General features: G+C 38.0%; 1 protein-coding gene across 3 annotated transcripts in view; it reads left to right on the top strand.

The window, feature by feature from the left end:
* Window positions 1-398: 398 nt before the first annotated feature.
* pou2f2b (POU class 2 homeobox 2b) overlaps window positions 399-22,126 on the top strand; it is a 36,840-nt gene continuing 15,112 nt past the window's right edge. For all 3 annotated transcript variants that reach the window (XM_077209935.1, XM_077209937.1, XM_077209947.1), the window contains exon 1: window positions 399-1,633. In XM_077209935.1, coding sequence (XP_077066050.1) covers window positions 1,534-1,633 — 100 coding nt within the window. In that variant the 5' untranslated portion in view covers window positions 399-1,533. The remainder of the gene's footprint in view (window positions 1,634-22,126) is intronic.

Raw genomic sequence — 22,126 nt, 5'->3', positions numbered from 1 at the left:
ATGAATTAGTATTTCCAAAAGAGAGGTCATGACAACTGTTCGTTTATTCAAAAAATTAACCAGCATGGAACTTAATCTGAAAACGGTGTGCATACAAAGCAAACGTGGTTACTGATGGGTTGCCTTTCTTTTTTGTATTAATATGTTAAACTGGGTTTGCTGTATTAATGAGCACCGTTCTGTTTTAGTAGTAGGCTATTGGAGAGAGATGTTTATAGCTCGTATCAGTCCATGTGTGATTTTACCTTTCAATGAGGCAAGCACAGGGGTACGGAACCGTTAGAGAGAGAGAGAGAGAGAGAGAGAGAGAGAGAGAGAGAGAGTGGGGGTGGGGTGGTGGTGATGTGAGAGTTGTAACGGCTCCGCTCGCGCTTCAATGTTGCGGGCAGCGTGGAATCAGAGCGCGCGAGCGTATGGGAGGAGAGCGTGCACGAATAAGATATTGGGGTTCCCAAATAACGGGAACAGGCAGACAGACAGACCAAAACACGCAGGCGGATGGACGGAAATATAGGCAAGTGTTCTTAAAAACCAGCGACATATCGAGCTCTTTTCCCCTGATGCTTTCGTGCTTTATTTATTTGTTTACCTTATTTAGTCATGTATCGATTGATTGCGTTTTAATTACTGGCGTGTGACAAGGTACGTGGGAGGAGGGGCGAATCCGGCGAGCATGTTGAGTTGCCTTATTTTTCTATAGATTTTTAATTTAAATGAACAAAATAAGCAGACGATTTTAACATTGTTTAGTGACTTTGTGTAAATGAATGTGTAGCCTGTAGCTGCTAGAACAAGGAAGAGAGCTATAGAAGAGCTAGACCAAATAAATTCATCAAAAAATGCACCAGTTATCCAAGTAATAACAATACCCGCTGTCTTTTATACAGTTAGCCTATACAGTCAGGGTGTGAAATCGTTTTTTCCTTTATTATAATAAATGCAGAAATGTCAGTTTATTTTACAAGCAGATAACCAAAGTTAAAGCGACTGCAACCAAGGGGTGAAGCAGCAGGCCAGCTGAACAGTGTCGACAAGGACAGAAACACTACAGGAGAGAACGGGAGCATCGAGATATGCAGTTATAAACGTTCGCAAACATAGTAATTAGCCTATATGCCTTTGAGTGACAGATACATATAGCCTATGTTCGGCAAGCAGATCGAACAGTTATACCAAATACTGTAGCTTAATACCAAAACAAATAGACAAACGTGAAGTAATAGTGAAATAACCCACGTTTTTCTTGTTTCAATCCGTCTATCCGCCTGTGAGCGCGCGCTGGGAAAATACAGTCGGGCTGCGCGCGCGTTTGCGTATCTATGCATGTAGATCAAAAGTAAAGTATAAGCGAAAAGAGAAAGTATAAACGCTATATTATGAATAAACAGTTCTATGTCCGAAACGCTTGGATCACAGACGGAACCCAATGATTTAAGTGAGGGGAAAAGCCTATCTTGCCACAACTGCTAAAATAGCAAAGAAAAACCAACAGCAAAAAGAGCATCTGATAAGAACCAGACAAGAAGACGGATCATGTTTGTTCCTTTGCCAGTGCCGTTTGTCTTGCCGAGAACTGCCTCTGATCTCCACGCCTGGCGCCTCAAGTCCCCACTGGCTATCCGCTCTCACTCCGGTAAGGCTTTCTTCCACAACAACCACCCTTTCTTCCCTCCAATCTCGAATCCGGTGAAACCTCCCGAATTCATCCCACTCAGTGGCATAATCCCCGTATTCACCGTGTGAATGAAACATCCTCATGCCGTTTTCTGTTTGTGTCGCGCGCGCTTGCCGCCCTTTCCAAAATTTCAGTTTAGTCCAAACGACACGAGTCAAGTTTGTCTACAGCAAAAATAGCACTGCACTGTCGCGCTTCGAAATGCGGGACAGGTCGGTTTTGTTAAGGTGTTTCCTGAATATATCCCTTTCTCTCGTTGGGCTCCGCACCCGTCCGTCTCCTTCTCTCGCCTCTGCCTCTGCCTCCGTCTCCCCCGAACTAAACTCGCGGTGAGCTGGGAATATTCATGCCAACTTATCGATCTCCGCAGGATCGATTCCGGGGCCGGCGGATCGAGGGGAGAGAGGAGAGAATCAGAGCAGCTACAGAGACCAGAGAAATTAGAATTTATGCTATTTAGACATCTTATGTTTGGCTCACAAATATAAATGTATACTGTGAGGGTAATGTTTAGACAGTTAGTTGCACGTGTGATCGGCTATAACCTTATTAAATTGATGATCACATACATCGTGTATAATGTGATTCGCAGCTTGTCTTTTGCTCTTAGAGACGGGCGAAGTGCAAAAGGACGACTTGCTTCGTTAATGTTTTCTTTGCGGGAACTTGCCGGCTGTTCGGTGGCCACATAAAGATGAAAACAGAGGAGGATGGAGAAGGAGGGCGGGGGTGGAGTAGGAGGAGATGGGTGTTGTCTGAATTGAGAAGAGGCATAACTGCATAAGCAAACTGCTGTTTACTGGGCATGTTACAGTCTGAGAATACAATGAAAATGTTCTGTAATTTTATAAAGAAATTATTTTCTCGATAATTCATGCAGTAGCCTAGAGTATTTTCTATTATTTGGATTGCATATGGGAAAATTTACATTTCATTTGGTGAGAAATGTTATGCTTCATTTAAGTCTATTGTAAACAGCATTTTGGTTTTTATTTTATATGTAGCCTATTATTCGCGCAGTTCTAATGAGCTCGTATTAATTGAGAGATTGCATGGAATATTTGGAATGATAATATTTGGCTACGTTTAAAAATATAATATAAAATATAAATAGGCTACATGACTATGACTATTTGGTTATTAAATGGTTATTAAAAATTAGAGGATTTATGATACAAATTCTTGTATAAATTTATCTACCCCCCCCCCCCCCCCACAACAATTTATACACATAATTTATTCATTTGCCCATATGCATATGTGATCTTTCTCCTTGTGATGAAAATCAAGTTGATGTTTAAAAGGTCTTCAGATGTTACTTTAGTCCATTTTTATGCATTCAGAATGTGTACAATGGAAAGTGTTGTGTCTTATTTTTGGTCAGACTTTTTTTGCAACTTCATTTACCTACAGTGGTTAGTGGGATTGCATTGTTCTCTGTATGATTTTACAATTTAATCTTTTGCGTAACTTACACCTTAGAGGTTTTCATAGGCTATCTTTGGGACTGAAGAATGATACAGGATGGTTAAGGGGAAGGATAATGAGCCTCTTCCCATCAGAGATTAACAGGGCCAGGGGAGAGGAGGAGGAGTTTCATGCCCCTTTCGCTGAAAAATAGCGAGTGTCAAAAGAAGATAAAAAAAGAGGGCAGAAAAAGAAAAAGCTGTGGACCACTAAAGGAAAGTAGGTGCAGATGACAGTGAAAAATGGGAACAAGTATGGAAAACCGAGTTTGAGAGGGAGAGGTGATCTTGAGCTCTAGACTCAGATTGTACGAATGCAGTTGCTCATTAGTTATGAATGATAAGCAAGGCTGTAAACTTTGTTGTTTAGATATACATACTTAACACTTATTTTACATAGAAGTGGGTGATTGGCATATGGAAAGATATTTCATAAAAAATTTACAAATTCTGGTTTGCTTAAATATTTTTGATTATGCATTAGACAAACCTTCACAGTCAGCTAACCCACGAAAATCTGAGAGCAGCAGTCCTTATTTCTTCATTTCATGATGTCAAATACCATTACGGCCAGCTGAAATATCCATATCTCATCAAAGTCTCTTAATCACCATTAGAGAGAGCAGAACCTTTAACTAATATCCAGTTACTAATATATGCAGCTTTTACACCATATTCCCATTAGAAAGCGGATATAGAAATGGACAGAGGCAGAGAAAGAGATAATCAAGACCTATTCTTGTAAGTGGTCTCGGGAATTATTGCCATTAACTGCTCCATTAAAGTTTTATGTGTGTTACAGTAACAGGCAGGTCCAGGAGGATGAGAAAATATTGACAGTGAGAGAAAAAGAGTGAGCAAAAAAATAGCCTTTTTTTAATCTCATCAAGAGAGAAATAGCTATTTAGTAAACTAAGAGAAAACTACTTTAAAATTGGTGAAATATAATTGTCTCATTGTCATAATAATTTGGTGAAAATACACTGTAAAAAATTATGTTTTTACATTGCTTGAACTAAGTTCATTGTACATTGTAGTAAATACGTTAAGCAAGTTTCAACTTTTTTATAAGTTATACAAGATTCAACTCATTTTTAAAGTCAGTTTAATCTAATTTAAGTTGAAATGACAAACATCCAAGTTCATTGTACTTACATTTAAGGTGGTGTACATGTAAATTACAATGAAAGGTGACATTGGCAGAAATGGAATCTATATTTTTTTTCTAGCTACTAGCTATTATTTATTTATTTATTTGGTATAGCTAAACGCTGTGTTTGTGTGAGCAATGTGAAAGAAAGTGTGTTTATAGATTACGGCGAGTCCTGGTGTTAAGATGATTGCCAATGACAAAATGTCAGCTTGGGTTTGTTTTTAACATAATGGGGGAATCAATAGATATAAAGAAGATGTCAATACAGAATGTTCTACTGCATTTCACTCCCTCTCTCTCTCACACACACACTCTTCCACTATCTCTTGCTCTGATTGATATTCCATGTCGTCACGATGTTCATTTAGTGACAGTACTCCCAAAGGTCTTTTAGTTACTGTTAGTTTTGGCAGACGAGAAATGTGTTTGCATCTGTGTGGGTTGACCTTCTGTAGTGTATTAACACTGACGGCACCCTTTCCCTCATTAGCACTGCTGCTTTTCACTCTGTAAGAAATTCCCTAGAGTTCTTTCCTCCCAGAGACCATTACAAGCACACACACACACACACACACACACACACACACACACACACACACACATTTGTGCGATTGTGTCTTCATACTGTAGATCATCTTGAGACCTGTCTATAACTCTCCATCATATATTTAAAGCTTAAAAGAAACTCACAAGTGCCTGCAAGGCCACACTGTATTGATATTCATTAAACATTCTGACTCTAAATAGTAAACTTCTGCAAATAATTCAGCCAAAATCACTAGAATGTCCTTTAGTGCAGGACACTCAGAAAAATGGTACAAAAGCTGTCACTAAGACAGAACCCTTTCATAAGTTTCTTATACATTTAGGTACTAATAGGTACACTTTGGCTATGAATATGTACCTTTGAGGTACTAATATGCAGCCTTTAGAGGCAAATAAGTTACAAAGGAGTATTTTTTAAAAGGTTACTATCCCAGTGACAGCTTTTGTACCTTTTTTTCTGAGAGCGTATTATGAACTTTGGAATTAAGAAGGTTGAATTTACATGCACAGTCTTATAGCGATTGTACTTAATAAGCAGTGATGGGTGTAATGCATTACTAAGTATTTAATTAATGTATTCTAATTACTTTTTCCCTTTAAAATTGAAGTAAGGGATTACTTAGAATTTTTCTGTAATTTAACTACATACTTCTGATGTAAATGCATTAAATACTGTATTAACTAGAACAATTCTATATAAAATAAGTAAGATTTAACATCAAAATTTAACGTCTAATGATAGAATGTATGTTTTTAATGTAAACTTCTCGTTTAAATACTTTGGTCAGATTAAGAATAATTTATGAAATTTTATATTTATTTGAAAGAATTTAAAGAGCAGTTTCATGTCTTTTCTTGCATTGTTCAACTGGTCGAAGTTGATATGGGATTTCGAAAGTAATTTGTGATAAGTAATGCAATAATTTTTAGAGAGAGTACTTAATGCAATAATCTAATTACACTGTTGAAGATGTAATTTGTTGCTAGTAATTGATTGATTTTTGATTGATTAATCATGTAGCCTAAACATTGTTCTTTTGTCACTTCATAAACAGTACATAAACAGTTCATTTAAATTTCAAATTAAGTTAAGATTTTATAATGAACAAATTTTTCATAATTAATTTTTTTTTGTGCATGAAAACGTACTCATTGGTATAGCGACATTCAAAATGTATACTGCATTTGAAGAGGTTGTAATTTTGCATACTGGGTGTCTTTTTAAAAGTTGAACAACGTTTAACTTGAGTGCCATGTATTTAGAATCTGCATCATACATGCATGGGACACTTCAAAAGATGTAAAACTCAAGCAATGGTCCAACATGAGCATCTAGTCCATGTTTACATAGAAAAACAGTGGACTGCAGAATGGCCCCTTACAATTAAGCGTAGCGTCAGTTCTGGCATGTCACGTTAGTCAAGCTCGCATCAGCTGACTCTCACATGATCCACGTCTACCTGTAGGAATATGACGCCTATCACTGTATACATATATAAGCTCCTTCAGTATTATCAGCAGCTATCGTGTTTCTCAGGAGCAAATTACCCTCCTCCATCCCCAGCTCCTCCTCTCACCCAGTCAGGATTTGGATTTCCCCTTGAATCAGAATAAATTCTCGAATTATGTTGTACTTTAAAATCTTGAATTAATGACATCTGCATACATTCATTGTTGCTTTCCCTGCTCTTATCCATGCTAGGCTGCATGGATGCGCAGGGAGTTCACGCCCAGAACGGAACCATACCGCCAATCCAAACTGTATGCTAATTGTCAATCGTATTTGAGGGTTGGGAAACCACTGTTTCCCAACCCTTTTCCAGGAGGCACACCAACGGGACACATTTTGAATGTCCCTCTTATTTGACCCATCCATATCTGGTCTTGGAGTCTCTACTAATGAGTTTAATCCGGTGAGAGTTTGAAAATGTGTTCTGTTGGTTTGCCTTCAGGAAAAGTGTTGGGAAACACTGCCGTACACTGCAGTGATTGTGTTGATTCTTGCGTGCAGTCGGGTAAAAATGACGCATGCAGCCGCAAAGCCGCTGTGGTGTGCACCATTACGTTTAGACTGTTCCAACCTCACATAATATTTTAACATTATTATTAATATCTCTTTCTGGCTCCTCCTCTCTCTTTCTCATACAAAAACACACTCTGTAGGTGTTGGTGGCTACATGATGGCACAAAATAGGAGAATTGTTCAGACAGGCCCTTAATCAACACATCTGTGAGAGACAGCACCTGGTCAATACACCCCCGACCAGTACAGCAGCACTCACACAGATTCTCCACTGCTGTGTTAATTTAGTGTGATTATCTGGCTGCACGTGTGTGTGTGTGTGTGTGTGTGTGTGTGTGTGTGTGTGTGTGTGTGCGTGCGTGCGTGCGTGTGCGTGCGTGTGTGTATGTGCACATGTGTTGGAGAGGGAGAGAGAGGCATTGATATATTCGCCTCAGACACAGAAATGTTGTGTGTGTGTAGATGGATGGAGGATCGAGACTTGACTGAAAGATGAGCATAAATAGACATGAATGAATGTATTGATATTTTGACATGGCAGGTACATAGTGGCTTTACTGACAAACTGGTGTACTGAGAGATATTCAGATCACCATGTGGGATAATAAAATGGATGGATTGACACTGCAATACACTACTTTTTTTAATCTGGCTCCCCTTTGATGCTGTTTGGTGAAAAATTGGCTTAAACCAGTGTAATTTGTCCTTTCAGCAGCTGCTGCTGTGTGTGTGTGTGCGTGTGTGCACATTTTGACAATAGACAATGTGTAATAAAAGCTTGCTCTTTGATTATGTCCCTCACTCCTCATGAACAAGCTCAGGACCTAAATCTGTTCTCTTCCTCCATTTCATTTAAGATTTATAGCGATCAAGGTCTCCTGTTCACATGCAGGGCTTTGTGAATTTATTTCAGGGCTCTTTTTTTTTACCCTTTTACCCTTTTAATGGCTGTAAGGTTGTCTGGTGTCATGTTTTGATTAATAAAAATGCCAATTATTAGTTTTATTAATCTAAAATTCAAACAGAATTGTTATCTAAATTATATGATCTAATAGATACAGTTTGGCATATTTCTGAGAATTTCTATTTCTGCTTTTGAGAAAATAGCAGTAAATAAACTGTTAGAGAGGTGACAGGATTACTCTTACTTCTTTGTACCGTTCCTACATCCTTTCATACCCTTTAGTTTTATTCATAAGTTGTTTTTTTCTGGATCTTGGAGTCCCTGTTTCCCTGAGTACATTATTTACTGTTAAATGGATATAGTTCACCCAAAAATGAAAAAAAATCTGTCATCATTTACTTACCCTTATCTCGTTCCAAACCTGTATGAATTTCTTTGTTCTGTGGAACACAAAAGAAGATATTTTGAAGAATGTTGGTTGGTAACCAAATTTCGTCCATTGACTTTTATTTTATGGCCAAAAAACAAAAACAAAAAAAAAAAAAACACTGAGACGTGTTCTCAAAATATCTTTTTTTTAATGTCACACAGACGAAAGAAGCTCATGCAGTTTAGGAACAACGTGGTGTTTTAATTTTGGGGTGAACTATCCTTTTAATCCTTATAAAACAGCACAAGCTGCAGTAAAATTAGGTAACAAATACAGTTTTACCCCACTTACAGCCACACACATTTTTAACTGACAACACAAGCCGAAACCACCAGCCACCTACCCGTACAAATCTTGTAATTGGCCACATGCTGCCTTGAGTGACACGTATGATCATCAATCAAATTAAGATGGAGAGAGGGGGGGGGATGGAGCCCGACTCCCCAGACAGGCTCCTGTTAACAGGGTTTCCTTCAATCCGGGTTTATCGATCAATACGTGGCTTGCCAATTTGTACTCTGCACCTGAGTACATATAATGCCTATTGCATCAGATTACTGTAAGTTTATATCCATTATGCAGCATGTTTTCATCACTTCTTTAAGAGAAAATTGTTTCCATTCACTTGCTGTAGTAAAGAGATGTTTTGGCTTTAATTTGACAACCTTACTCGTTCCCTACATGCTTTGATGGGATAATTGTGTTCCCCGAAAGCAATTTGCTCTGTGAGTTTATTACCATCAATGCATACTAGCTTGATTGGTGTCTGGCATCTGATGATGCAGATGGACATTAAACCAAGAATGCAGTAGGGATCACGGCTGAATGACTGCATTTTGTGTGGAACGTATCCGAGGAGACGTACAATGAGGGAGCTTAGGCAACATAGCAGAAATGATTAAAGTCGTAAAAAATAGGTTGAACTGCATTATACACTCTCAGAAAAAAATGGTGTCACTGGGCCGGTACCCTTTCAAAAGATGCATCTTTGTACATAAAGAGTGCATATTAGTTTACATATTACAACTTTTTTTTAAGTGTACTGTTTCACTGACAGCTTTTGTACCATTATTTCTGAGAGTGTATGAGGAACTATTTTATGGTTCTCCGAAATAAAAAATGTTGACGTTGATCCCAACATTCAGTGGTCTGATATTTCCTAATGTTTGCCGTCATCCATGGCAACTCTGTGACCAGAAAACTGCTACTTTTATCTCTTTCGTATCACATTGCGTATTCGCAATCTCTCGCTGCGCTCAGTTAATGATTGTGGGGAAAATAATCTCAGATAGTTCACCCAAAAAAGAAAGTTTACTTAACCTCATGTCGTTCCAAACCTGTGTAATTTTCTTTCCTCCATGAAACATAAAACAAGAGAATTTGAGAAATGTCTGTTGTTATCTTGTTTTTTATTTTTTGTCTATAAAATGAGTATTAACCAAAATTGTCTGATTACCAGCATTCTTCAAAATATCTTCTTTTTTATTATAATACAGTTATACATGTTTGGAACGACAAACTTATCCTTTAAATATTAATATTACTGAAATGTCGTTGCATTGTTTGTCTGAGCTGGGCTGATTGTTTTGTACGTTGTAGTGGATTGTTTTTTTTTTTTTTTTTAGTGGAAGCTACTATGCAGGTAATATTGTAAAGCCATTTTAATATTCCATATCTACATATTTATTTATTTATTTTAGATAAATATGCATTTTTATTTATTTTATTCTTGATAGTCTCCCTGTGTTCTGGCCCTTATTTTGCGGTAATAGCCTTCTGTCTGTTCATTATCCCTTTCGGACAATAATGTGATTTCTAAATGGTGTCCCTCACAAATGCAGTCTACCCTCTTTGTCTGTTCTCTCTTTATTGTTGTGATGTTACGGTGTGGGATGTTTAATGGGGTTTCTTTATAAAGGCTTATCATCTACCCTCTGTCCTTCTCTCCGTATCTCTTGCTCTCTCTCCTCCCGTCTTGGCCTGGCATGATGGAGAGATTTTTAAGGAGATTTTTTTCCGTGTTCATTGGACAATGATGAGCTCCTCTGTCTGTCGCTGCTGGCCTGTCATAGCCTAAACACTGCTTATAGCAAAATCAATCGGTCTCAGTCACAGAGGGTGAAAGAGACAAGAGCGTTAGCTAGCGCTCCGTTCACACACACATTCATGTATCCAAAGTTTATAGCCAACAAACACACACTTGGTTCAACTCCTGCCCTCCCTCACATCTTGAAGAGATGAAGATGGGATGAAGGGATGGAGGGAAAATGCATGAAAGGAAAGGATGACTGAGGAAGAGAGGGAGCTAGAGCAAGGGAGAGATAGTAGCATTAAAATTCATGGCTTTTTTTACTCTCTGTGCTGAAAAATCAATAGTGTTTACTATGAATGAGAGGAGCGCTGGACAGCAGAGCTGGGGGCAGATAGACGGGAGGAGAGAGGGAATGGGGAGCGGGGGGGTTGACTTCATTACTAGAGGCAGAGGCACGAGAGGTCAAGGTTAAAGACTCAACCTAGCGGGTAGAAGGTGGGGGTAGTCTACCATTTACCCACAATGCTGCAATAGTATTGTGAAGTCAGATACAACAGCCCTATCAGTATAAATGAGAACATGTCGGTTTGGGGTCCCTGCTTTCTCTATCTCATGCGCCCACCGCATACACTCGTGTTCGCGTGGATAAGCATCTGTAAATTCACATTTGGATGGTCCTGGAACTAGTTGGATGTTTTGTACCCAGCTGTGTTGCAGCTGATAGCAGCATCTGCCACTTTTATAAGTTTTAACGAACCTTAAAGCCTCATGCGATGCGAAACACTCCGAAAGTTAAGGGGGAAAGTCACATTCCCTCTATTAAAGAGCCTGGAAAAGGTTGATTCTTCATCAGCATCTAGTTTGGAATATATATAGACAGTTAAGGGCCGTTCACACCAAGAACGATAACTATAAAAATAACTATATTAGCGCCCACACCAGCGGATGATATTGTTCTGTTTATTCTAATTGTGTGCTTGTCTGCCACTTTAAATACTCAACCTCGTTACAGCAGGATGGATTCTAATTGGCTGTCAATGTTTTTATCGTTCATAAGCTGGGTAAAATCATTTCTCTGTGCTGTTATCGTAATAGCTGTGCTGTGGAATCTGCTATTCTTATATTGACAGCGATTTTTAGAACTTTATATTTAGGCTATAGTTATCGTCCTTAATGTAAAGGATTTTAGACTGATTTAAATCTCTGGTGTGGGTTTGATTGCGTTTATATTTCAGTTTAAAGGAATATTTCGGGTTTAGTACAAGTTAAGGTCAATCGACAGCGCTTGAGGCATGATGTTGAATACATCAAATTGATTACATCACTTAAAAAAAAGCAAAAATCTTACAGTGAGGCAATTAAAGTGAATGGGGCCAATCAGTAAAGTAAACGTTTGAATACTCACTGTTTCAAAAGTACAGACACAAGACAAACAATATGAGTGTTAACATTATTTTAGTGTGAAAAAATAAATATTAACTTTTTCTGTGTAAAATTTTATCCAAATTTACAACTTTGTAGCGTAACACCTGAAATCCTAAAATTGCCCTAAACATTGCAAGAACAATTTTATAACTCAGATAAAATAAGTTTTAAAAGAATTAGGGGCCATTCACACATAACGTGTTTTTGCGGTTAAAAACATGAGATGAGTCCGTGGAACAGAAGAAAAATGCAAGGTCTAGAGATGCATTTTTCTTTTAACTTGAGCACAGAGTCATGCACGAGACGCTGCAAAAGATGCCAGTGCAACAGTCAAACACGTCCGTCTAGAACGTTTTCAAAAAACAATGGAAAAGCAGCGCAGTGGACTGCAAAAAGGTTTTCTGTGTGAATGGCCACTTACTGTAGGTGCTTTCATAAATTATAATCTTCACAGTTCTGCTTTTAAATTCTCCAAAAAACGGTCTGCATTTACTACCATTGTAAGTGTCTCGCCATAACCTTGATTTTTGTGGTATCAACATTATGCTACAAATACTGTTGACTGGGCTTAACGTGTATTGAACCCAGAATAATACTTTTAAGTATGAGATGAAGGGTTATTTTCTGAATTGGAGGTGAGATGGCTACTGGGGTCTGCTAGGTCTAAAGGCCTTGCAAATCTCCACCCCTTTATTTTTCTCATTTGGTGGAGAGTATGTGTTTTCATGGTGATATATACAGTACTCAAGCAGTTTGATATTCAAGGAGACTCATGAATGATGTAACAGGAGATGCTTGTCTTAGGCCCGGGTGGATGTGGCTGCAGGAGTATATGGGATATAAATGGAAATGTGAACTTTTACATCAGCATAAATTTACATTAAAGCCATATGATTGGAGAACATAGCACTGAATAATTTCCTCTATGAAGGCTGTCAAATCTTTATTAATCAGTTTTCACATTAGTTAGATAGTGTGTGAGTTTTACTGAGATTAATATCAAATGCATTAGAAGCCCAGCGGCTCATTTCTTTCATTATTTTGTATTAGTAGACAGTAAGATGGATGTGTAGCACAGGTGAACAGGCACACAGGCTGCTCGCAGGCCTTGACTTATATGCCACTGCTGCTGCCTTAAATAATGTAATAATCTAACATTCAGAATGTCATAATGTCTCATTTAGTTACCTTAACTTGCCTGAGCACATTATCCAATGAGCTGTATTTAATATGACTTATGTAATGTTGTTTATAATGTTCATAAGAGACTATATTGTTGGTTACTATCTGCTCTTATGTCTCATCCTCTCTTTCTCTCCCACTCTTTTGGTGCTTTCCACTTTTTTCCTTTGCACGGCAGCACAGGATGCTTATTCTCTTTTATTTTTTCCGCTCTTTTTCACCTTCTCTCTTTCTCTCTCTCTCTCTCTCCCTCCCTCTCTCTTTCTTCGTCGTCTGTTCCCTTAGCGACCGTTTCCAAGGCACCCACTCCCAGTGGCTGGGGGAGGGGACCTGTGATGTCATGCATGCATAACTATACACACCTGAATTCTCCTGTTTTTAATCTTTCTGCTGGACTCTCTTCCTTTTTTTACAACGCTTTAGTATTTCAGACCCAGATTGCCCTTTTATTTTTGTATATATAGCCTCTATTTATAAATTCTGTTCACAAACTGCGAGATTATAGTTATTTTATTTTGTACTATATACATGTAAATAAGTATTTACTCTGGTAGATTACAATGCACGCAGACTCTGTGTCCTTGCCGTATCCGCTGAGATCCGATTCATATTAAACAGGCCTTAATCAGTGCGGGTGCTATTGTGTGTGTGTGTGTGTGTGTGTGTGTGTGTGTGTGTGTGTGTGTGTGTGTGTGTGTGTGTGTGTGTGTGTGTGTGTGTGTGTGTGTGCGTGTGTGTGTGCGTGTGCGTGTGTGTGTGTGTGTGTGTGCTCATTCGCTTAACCTTGCCTCATCTTAGGCTGTAAGGTTTGTCCTCATGATGCAATCTGATCTCATGTCTAAGTAACCTTTAAATTATTTAGACAAAAAAATACTTTTCTTTAATTAGTATGAAAAGAGTAGATTGTTTTTTGAATAGACAAAATGTAAACACCTAATTTTGGCAATCACATCAGCTGTAAGTGGCTGATTTAATGGGATAGTTCAGCCAAAAAAGAAAATTCTTTCATCATTTACTCACCCTCAAGTTGTTCCAAACCTTTATGAATTTCTGTCTTCTGTTGAACACAAAAGAAGATATTTTGAAGAATGTCGGTAACCAAAAAGTCTACTTCCCATTCACTTCTATAGTATATTTCCATATGGAAGTCAATAGGGTCCATCAACTGTTTGGTTACCAACATTCTTCAAAATATCTTCTTTTGTGTTCAGCAGAAGAAAGACATTCATAAAGGTTTGGAACAACTTGAGGGTGAGTAAATGATGAAAGGATTTTCATTTTTGGGTGAACTATCCCTTAACTCACTCCTGTGTTGACATCGCTCCACCACCCCACCTTCTACTTTTATTTTCTGTTTGTTCTATTTTTATTATTAATGATCTTTTGCACCCAACAATGCCATTAAACAGGAATTTATGTTTCAGTCGAAGTTCATTAATGCACTGTTAAAATTCTCGCGTGAGGAATGTATAACATGTTTACAGCGAGACTGCCTATAGAACAAGGATAAATAAATCAGAAAAAAACGTATTAGCACCTATTTAGATTGCAAAATAACTCTTCATAAATATAAGTACATTTATAAATAATAATAATAATAGCTCTATAATAAATAATAAAAGTATTAAATATTATATGCATATGGATATTATGTTCTGTTTGTTGTTGTCTAATGATTCTGAATTTATTATGAAAAAGTAGAAATAAAACAGTTAAGAATTGTTTCTGCATACTGATTATCTGGCACTTAAATATAATAATAATCTGTATCAGTATTAGTTGTGAATTTCTTTTTTTATTCAGTAACAATATAAAACAAACAGTTGTAAAAAAAACATTATCAGTAAACAAAAAAGAAGTATTGATTATTGCACTTCTTGCATATTTTTTCTGTAATATTTGTTTTTAAGTATGCATTTAATGCACTAATGCATTAACATGTTCATGTTTTAATAATCTTACCTGAAAATGCTCTCATTGTTTAAAACTTTGCTTTTAAAACTCCAGCTAAGGTGTAATACATGCTTTTTGGACAATGTTACATTACTAAGCAACAAATGAGTCAGAGGATGTAATGAATGTTGTGTTGTTTCTGGTGTTAGCTGATGAGGGTCACGGTTACTAGGCAACGGCCAGCACAGTCCGTAGATATGCATTCAACTCCTAATAGGAGTGGAAAAGGGGAGTGTGTGTGTGTTGGGGGTCAAGTTTGTCTGAAAGGGGATTAATATTTTGAGAAGGGGCAAGCAGTGGGTCTGTCTGCATGGCTTGTGTCTACACAGTTCATTTGATGTCACTCCTCTCTGAAGCTTTTGTCCAGGTGTTTCACGCATTTCCGTGGAAGAGAAGAGGCCTTGGCTACAAAGTGCCCAACATATATTCAAACTCAACTCACATTTTCAGTCTGTACAAGTTGCACACAAGTTAATGATAATCATGCACCAGTTTTTATTTTTATTTTGAGTGGGCAAAAATGGCAGCCCTGACCCACTTTATTAGGCAAAATAATGCATGACCAAAGAAAAAATAATTTACTGATTTTTGAAACAAGTTAATTTTGTAACTGTAAAATGTTTTAGGACTTTTGGTACTTTTTGTTTAAAGTGTAAGGGCGTAATGTCAGGTTAATCAGTACTGCATCTGAACATGACAGCCAAATTTAGACATTTGAATGCATGTGCTGGATGCTTGTAATCAGTATGATGTCAATAAGAATTCTTAAACATTAATACATATGTTTTTATTTCATGCACCATCATTTTATTACCTACCTCGCACATGTTCTCGTTTTCACACTTGATTTTGTCCCTATTTCGTTCCCACCCTATTGACCCTCTTTCCCCAAACAATTCTCTCTCTCTCTCTCTCTCTCTCTCTCTCTCTCTCTCTCTCTCTCTCTCTCTCTCTCTCTCTTTCTGTTTGTCTCTCTCTCTATTGATCGACACATAGTGAGCTCTGTTCTTCACTGTGCTGCCTCCCTTTAATCAATACAGATAATTGTCTGCTCTCTCTCTTTGCCAAATACTCTCTCTCTCTCTCTCTTTCTCTCTATCAATGAACCCCCTAACCACCCTAAGTCTGGGATTCCCCCTGTCTTAATGACCAAAGGTAACCTGTTCTCTCTCTCTTTCCATCGATTGGCGTGGGAGCGATTGACTCACATGTGTAAACATGGTGCACGATTGTGCTGCGTTGAAGTCTCTTCAACTATTCCCATGTGGTGGTTATAGAGACAGACTTTTCAGTGTTTGTCAGGCTAAAAACATGTAATCAGATTCAAATTGGAAGGTCACACCATACTGATACTCTATGACTAGAAAAGAAGAGATATCAAATATAAACAGTTTTTAAAGATTTATATTTATAAAGTTTTAAACTTCAGTAGTCACTCTGATCATGCTGTTGCAAATAAATATGTTTAATATATTTTAATACTGTATATCACTTTTTGTGGATAGAAATAGTATGATTGGAAAGTATTGATTAGAATGAAATTAGGACATGTTGCATGTCAGAGGCTCAAACGTGATCGTTAATGCAGTTGCAAATATGAAATTTTATTTTAATCAAATTTAGTAGTTTAATTTACACACACACACACACACACACACACACACACACACACACACACACACACACACACACACACACACACACACACACACACACACACACACACACACACACACACACACACACACACACACACACACACACACACACACACATATATAATTATGTCACTTTGTATTGATAGATGCAGAAGAGATGAGAGGAAATGACTTAGGAGACTGGGACCAGGACTTATTAACAGCCAGATTCAAATCTCCATTTTCCACATGAACGGCAAGGCTCAATTTCTGGAATATGTGCACTAGACCACTGTATCTTTTAACTCACTCTATAAGGACAGAGGAGATGTGCAGATATAACTTTAAATTCCCCAAGGTCAAAGTTTAGTCTCTGCAGGTCAGGCTTTTTCAGCAAGGTAATAGAGAATTAATATTTATGGTATACTATGTGTTATTTTGGATAGCCATGGAGGTGCCAGAAGCCTTTTCTTCGTGATGGCAGTGTGGTTTTGTTTGGTCGAGGTGTGAGAGAGAGAGAGCAAGAAGGGGTGAATAGGAAGGTGAGATTCTTGTCTTGCCAAACTCTGATTCAAAATGAGGAATTATGTGAAGAGGGAGATTACAGGTGATATAGGCCTCATTCCAGAGTGTGACATCCCACTGGGATCTGAACGCATAGACATAGTAGAAAGGTATTTCTTTGGTGTTAGACACAATTCACAGGGCCTGTGTACAGTCTTTGTTGTGCATCCTTGTGTTTTCACGGTTTATGTGAACTATATAGTGCTGGACTTACACATGAAATCACTGATTTCAACCAACATATTTTCATCTGCTATTAAGAATATAGAAGATGTGGAATAACAGTGAGCTGAAAGGGGGATAAGAGAAATGTAGCACTTCATATGTATTCGTAGGCTATTGAAATATTGATATATTTTCTTTGCTTTGTGTCTCTGTTGCCTCTTTCTTTATCAGATTACGTCTCCTCTCGCTTTCTCTCCCTCTTTCCCAGTCAAGCCTCAAGGATAGAAACCTTGAATTAGAATTTCAGAGGCAAAGAAAGAGAAAGAAGGGGGTAGGGTGGGGTTGTGCTCTTAGGGAGCGGTCGTTGAGAAAGTGCCTCTAATGGGCGTCTGTGCGCTCCCCCCTGCCTAGGGCCCCGATCGATACCGACTCAGAGCAATAAAGCTTTCCCCTGTCATCTCCACAGAATACAAAGCAGTGTGTGGAGAGAGAGAGAGGGAGAGAGAGAAAGAGAGAGATAGGTGAAAAGCTGTTCCGCTAGCCAGACCGATTTCCTACACCCCCCCCCCCCCCCCACCCCAGCCCCCCCCCCCAGCCCATCTACCCCCATCTGACAACAGTAGAGCCCCTACCCCCTCTCGTTCCCTCTCTCCATCTCATAGTCCACCTCTCCTTTCCCCAAATGTAGCACGGGTCCCTTGTGCCGGCTCTGACTAGGTTTTGATATCTCCCTGCGCTTGGGAAGAGAGAAATAAATAATGGCAGAAGAAACTCTTATTTTAGTTATTATCACAAACACAGAGACAAGGACGGATCGAGAGAGACGTCCAAGTGGGGCATAAAAAGGAGAGGAAATTAAACAATAAAAAAAGTAAGAAATGGCAGCTAGAAATGTATGGATAGACAAAGAGAGAGAGAGAGAGAGAGAGAGAGAGAGAGAGAGAGAGAGAGATGTAGTTTAGGAAGTGAAATGGAATGAGAAGAGAACGAAAGGGGGAATGAAGTGATACAGGAAGGAGGGGGGCGGAAAGCGAAGGAGAAGGGGATTATGGGAGAGAGAAAGATGGATGTTGTGATAAAGATGAAAGGTGAGTGGGAATATTGATGAGTTGATGAGCAAGAATGACAGACATGAGACCGTGATAAGGGGAAAAAACTGCACTGGGGAAAGGTGAAAGACAGGTTAAAGGTCAAATTATTCCTGAAATTGTAAACCAATCACATTTAATCAGCACTACAACACTGAAACTATCGGAAAATACATAAACAGAGTTTCTCAAATAGGGATATGCAGAAATAAATATTTAAAAGTAGCAGTTTAGTAAACTAGACTAGTTTAGTTTAGGTTTCTATCTTATGTAAGGTGGATTATTGTGTTTAAAAACAATTATTAGAGCACTAGAAAAGCCTGAGATGAAGCTTGACGTGCACTAAATAAAACTTTTTACAATGAAAAATCGAATAAACAAATCTAGGTATAGCAGTCAACCTCACTAATTGACCATCGTTACCCATCCTTCATGTGAAAGCAAACGGTTTCTCTTGAAAGTGACAGTGTAAGTGTGAACGTGTGTGTGTTTGTCCTCCATCACCGTGCGGTTGTGCTTTTTCTGTGTGACAGCTCTGGAGTTGCTCCGTCATTACGCTCCTGTCAACCTAATAACATCTCTTCCTCATCTCTCAAAAACAACACTTTCTGTGTGAATGTGCGTCTCATCTCTTTTGTTGTACCCTCACCCCCCATCCTCCCCAATTCAATCCCTCATTTCTTCTTTTATTGGAAAAAGATGGGATGAATCCTTCATCTCTCTTGCAATGCTCTTCTGTTATTATACTGCAGTAAAGGGCTGGGCGAGATAGCTAAAAATATTATAGTGGTCATTTTCAGGATTTTGACGTTATTTGATATATATCTCAAAATGTATCTATTTGCTCTGAAATCATTGTTTATGGTTTAGAGGACCAAAAAATCACTGTTGCCAATTAGATTATTAATATTTAGTGTAAAAATAATGAATGTTTTCCAAACTGTTTTTGATTAAATTCCTTTTTAATATAAAAATAAATATAAAATATCGAATTACTTTAATTTCTATGCACAGTATAGCAACATGATATAACAAATATAACAGTACAGCACTATTTGACTAATTAAACTTTAATAAAATAATAAAAAAGAAACTAATTAAAAATAAACAAATAACTAAAATGAATATATTATATACCAACTTGTTACTGAATTTAAGGCAAACCAAAAATTATGCAAATTAATCATTACATTTTGAATGAAGCATCATCAATGCATTGAAATGGAAACTTTCAACTGATTCACAGAAATGAATCAAACTTTCCAACCCAAAAGGTTTTGTGAGGTTTAATATATTTATATAGGTATATATATAGGTATATATATATATATATATATATATATATATATATATATATATATATATATATATATATATATATACTGTACATATTATATTGTGAAAGTAAAATCGTGAATATTTGATATACTGTAACTGTGAAGGTTGCAAGTTTGATTCAATATTGCACCAATAAATAGTTCAGTTCCGTTTGAGCGGCCATTTGTAGAGACCAAGAGCACGGGATTGGTGGCACTTTTTTACGCTAACACACATTTCCTTCTACTTTTTAGTCTTATCTTCCAAGTTTTTCATTTATTTTCTCATCTCTCTTCATCTCCCCCATGTCCTTTTCTTTCCCTGTGAGATCTTACTATCAATTCTCCCACTGTGCACTTCTTTTTCAAGTGGCCTGACTCTCTCCTCTGCGTTCTTTCCTGTTCTGCCCTATGAATTCCTCTTAGCTCCCCTTATTTCCCCCTCTACCTCTGCACAGTAATAATGCTACTGATAGAAAGAGGCCCAAGTGTGTGTGTGTGTGTGTGTGTGTGTGTGTGTGTGTGTGTGTGTGTGTGTGTGTGTGTGTGTGTGTGTGTGTGTGTGTGTGTGTGTGTGTGTGTGTGTGTGTGTGTGCGCGCAATTATTGTCGTGTCGGGAGTCAGAGGAATCGATCGATGCAGAAATATGAGGGTCTGTGTCAAAAACAATAACCACCTTTTCCCCAGACACACACTTTCTCACACACAGCTGCGTTCACACACAGATATAAGCCTAAATATTAAACATGCACAAATTCATTCAAGGGAAACGATACTCAGCCCTCACATTACAGGAAAAATGCTCCATTTCAGATAGGAAAACTTATCAGCACAAGAGCTGCTCTCCGTTTACCATTTCACTGTCTGTCACAGGGGTAAAACTTACACATAAGCACAGACAAACACACACACACACACACACACACACACTCACACAAGAGACCTTTCACTGCTGTTGCCTGGCAACATGGGCCAGTGACCAATCACAGTGCAGAGCAGTGTCCAGTGATGTCACAGCGTCTGCTGACCAGCAGGGGAGAAAGACAGAAAGAGGGAAAGAAAGAGCAAATGTCTGGAAACAATTTAAAAAGAGCATTTTTATCATTGCATTACGGGACACGCTGATAGTTTAACAGCTGGAGGAGCGAGTGGGAAGTGGAGGGAATGGACATTTGTGTTTATGGAGGTGAAGAGGTGGACGTATCAGCCTGGAATTGTGGACGGAAAGAAAGCGTCCCTGTAACTTTATCAGCATTAAAGACTAAGACACATTTGTGTTGGAGTGAACGCGATTGCATCTACAGCACGAAGAGTGTTTGCTGTGTGAAATAGTTAGTATCTAATCACTCACACACATACGCACGCATGCGGCTCTGAGCTGTGACAGCTGTGAGATTGATGGCTCTCTTGAGGCCTGGAGCTTGCACTCTTAAACAGACAGCTGATCAGATAAACATGGAGGGAAGGAGAGCGAGGGGAACGGATGAAGAATCATACTAGCTTTTAAAAATCACAGGGGCATATTTGCTGGTGGATCATGAGATGTTCCTGTTTGTTTCACACATGAATCAGGCTGCATGTCATCAAATAAACTAAAACTGATGTAATTACGAGGAGTGACGTTTAAGCCATGTGATGAGGGGCCGGCCAAATGGACATATGCAGACATGTCTGTGGTGTGTGACCTCGGGGTCATGAACTTTAACCCCACCAACCACACTGCATACGCACAGGCTCTCAGTGACCGTGAACCTGACACTCTTTGTGTGAAACCACAAAACATATAAGCTACCATCTGTATTCGTTTGTGATGTGTAAGAAAATATATCTATATTTATATAGAGAGAATAAATGCTGTGTGAGTATAACCAAGAAACTGTTATTTCAGGCCTGTATAGGTATGAACTGTATAAGGGTATACAGCTGTCTTTTGTTATATTTGTCTTTGAGTGTGTGTCTGTATATTAATGAGAATCTAAACTAGATATGTTGTTTTCGCTTTAATGTTTCTTTGAAATAACCAGTAAATTTGAAATCTAGCGCTTATCAATTGGGAGATTCCAGAAAAACTCGTCACAACATTCATAATAAAGTGAGGTAATGCCGCCTCCTAGTGTTGAACACACAGTACTGCAGTCTCTTATATCACCTCATATGTGCTGGACTTGGACTTTACCTTGACTGTAAATCATTTCAGCACACTGTTTCTTAAATCCCCAGAAAGATCATTACATCTTGTTCCTTTTAATTGTTTTATGTTTAATAACCATTCAGTATTTAAATATATATATCTAATAGTGATGACTATTTAGCCATAAATGTAAATGTTTAGATGTAATGCTTTTACATCACTCCATCTACATTTTCTTTGCCTTAACACCCTAAAACATAGGGTTTAAACAATATTTACTAAATATACCATATGATACTGTGTATATGTACATGCTAAAATCTTCCTTTTAATGGAAATACAAAGCTTTTTCATTATATGTATTAGGATTTTTTGCATTAATATTATATCTTTATTTAATGTTCAAATTAGTGTGATCAAATAGTCTTAAATTATT

This window comes from Siphateles boraxobius, unplaced genomic scaffold (assembly GCF_051911475.1).
Source record: "Siphateles boraxobius isolate OS27281-9 unplaced genomic scaffold, OSU_SipBor_1 12, whole genome shotgun sequence".
NCBI classification, from domain to species: domain Eukaryota; kingdom Metazoa; phylum Chordata; class Actinopteri; order Cypriniformes; family Leuciscidae; genus Siphateles; species Siphateles boraxobius.
The sequence above is the reverse complement of the archived record's forward strand: the minus strand, read 5'-3'. Positions and strand labels throughout refer to the sequence as shown.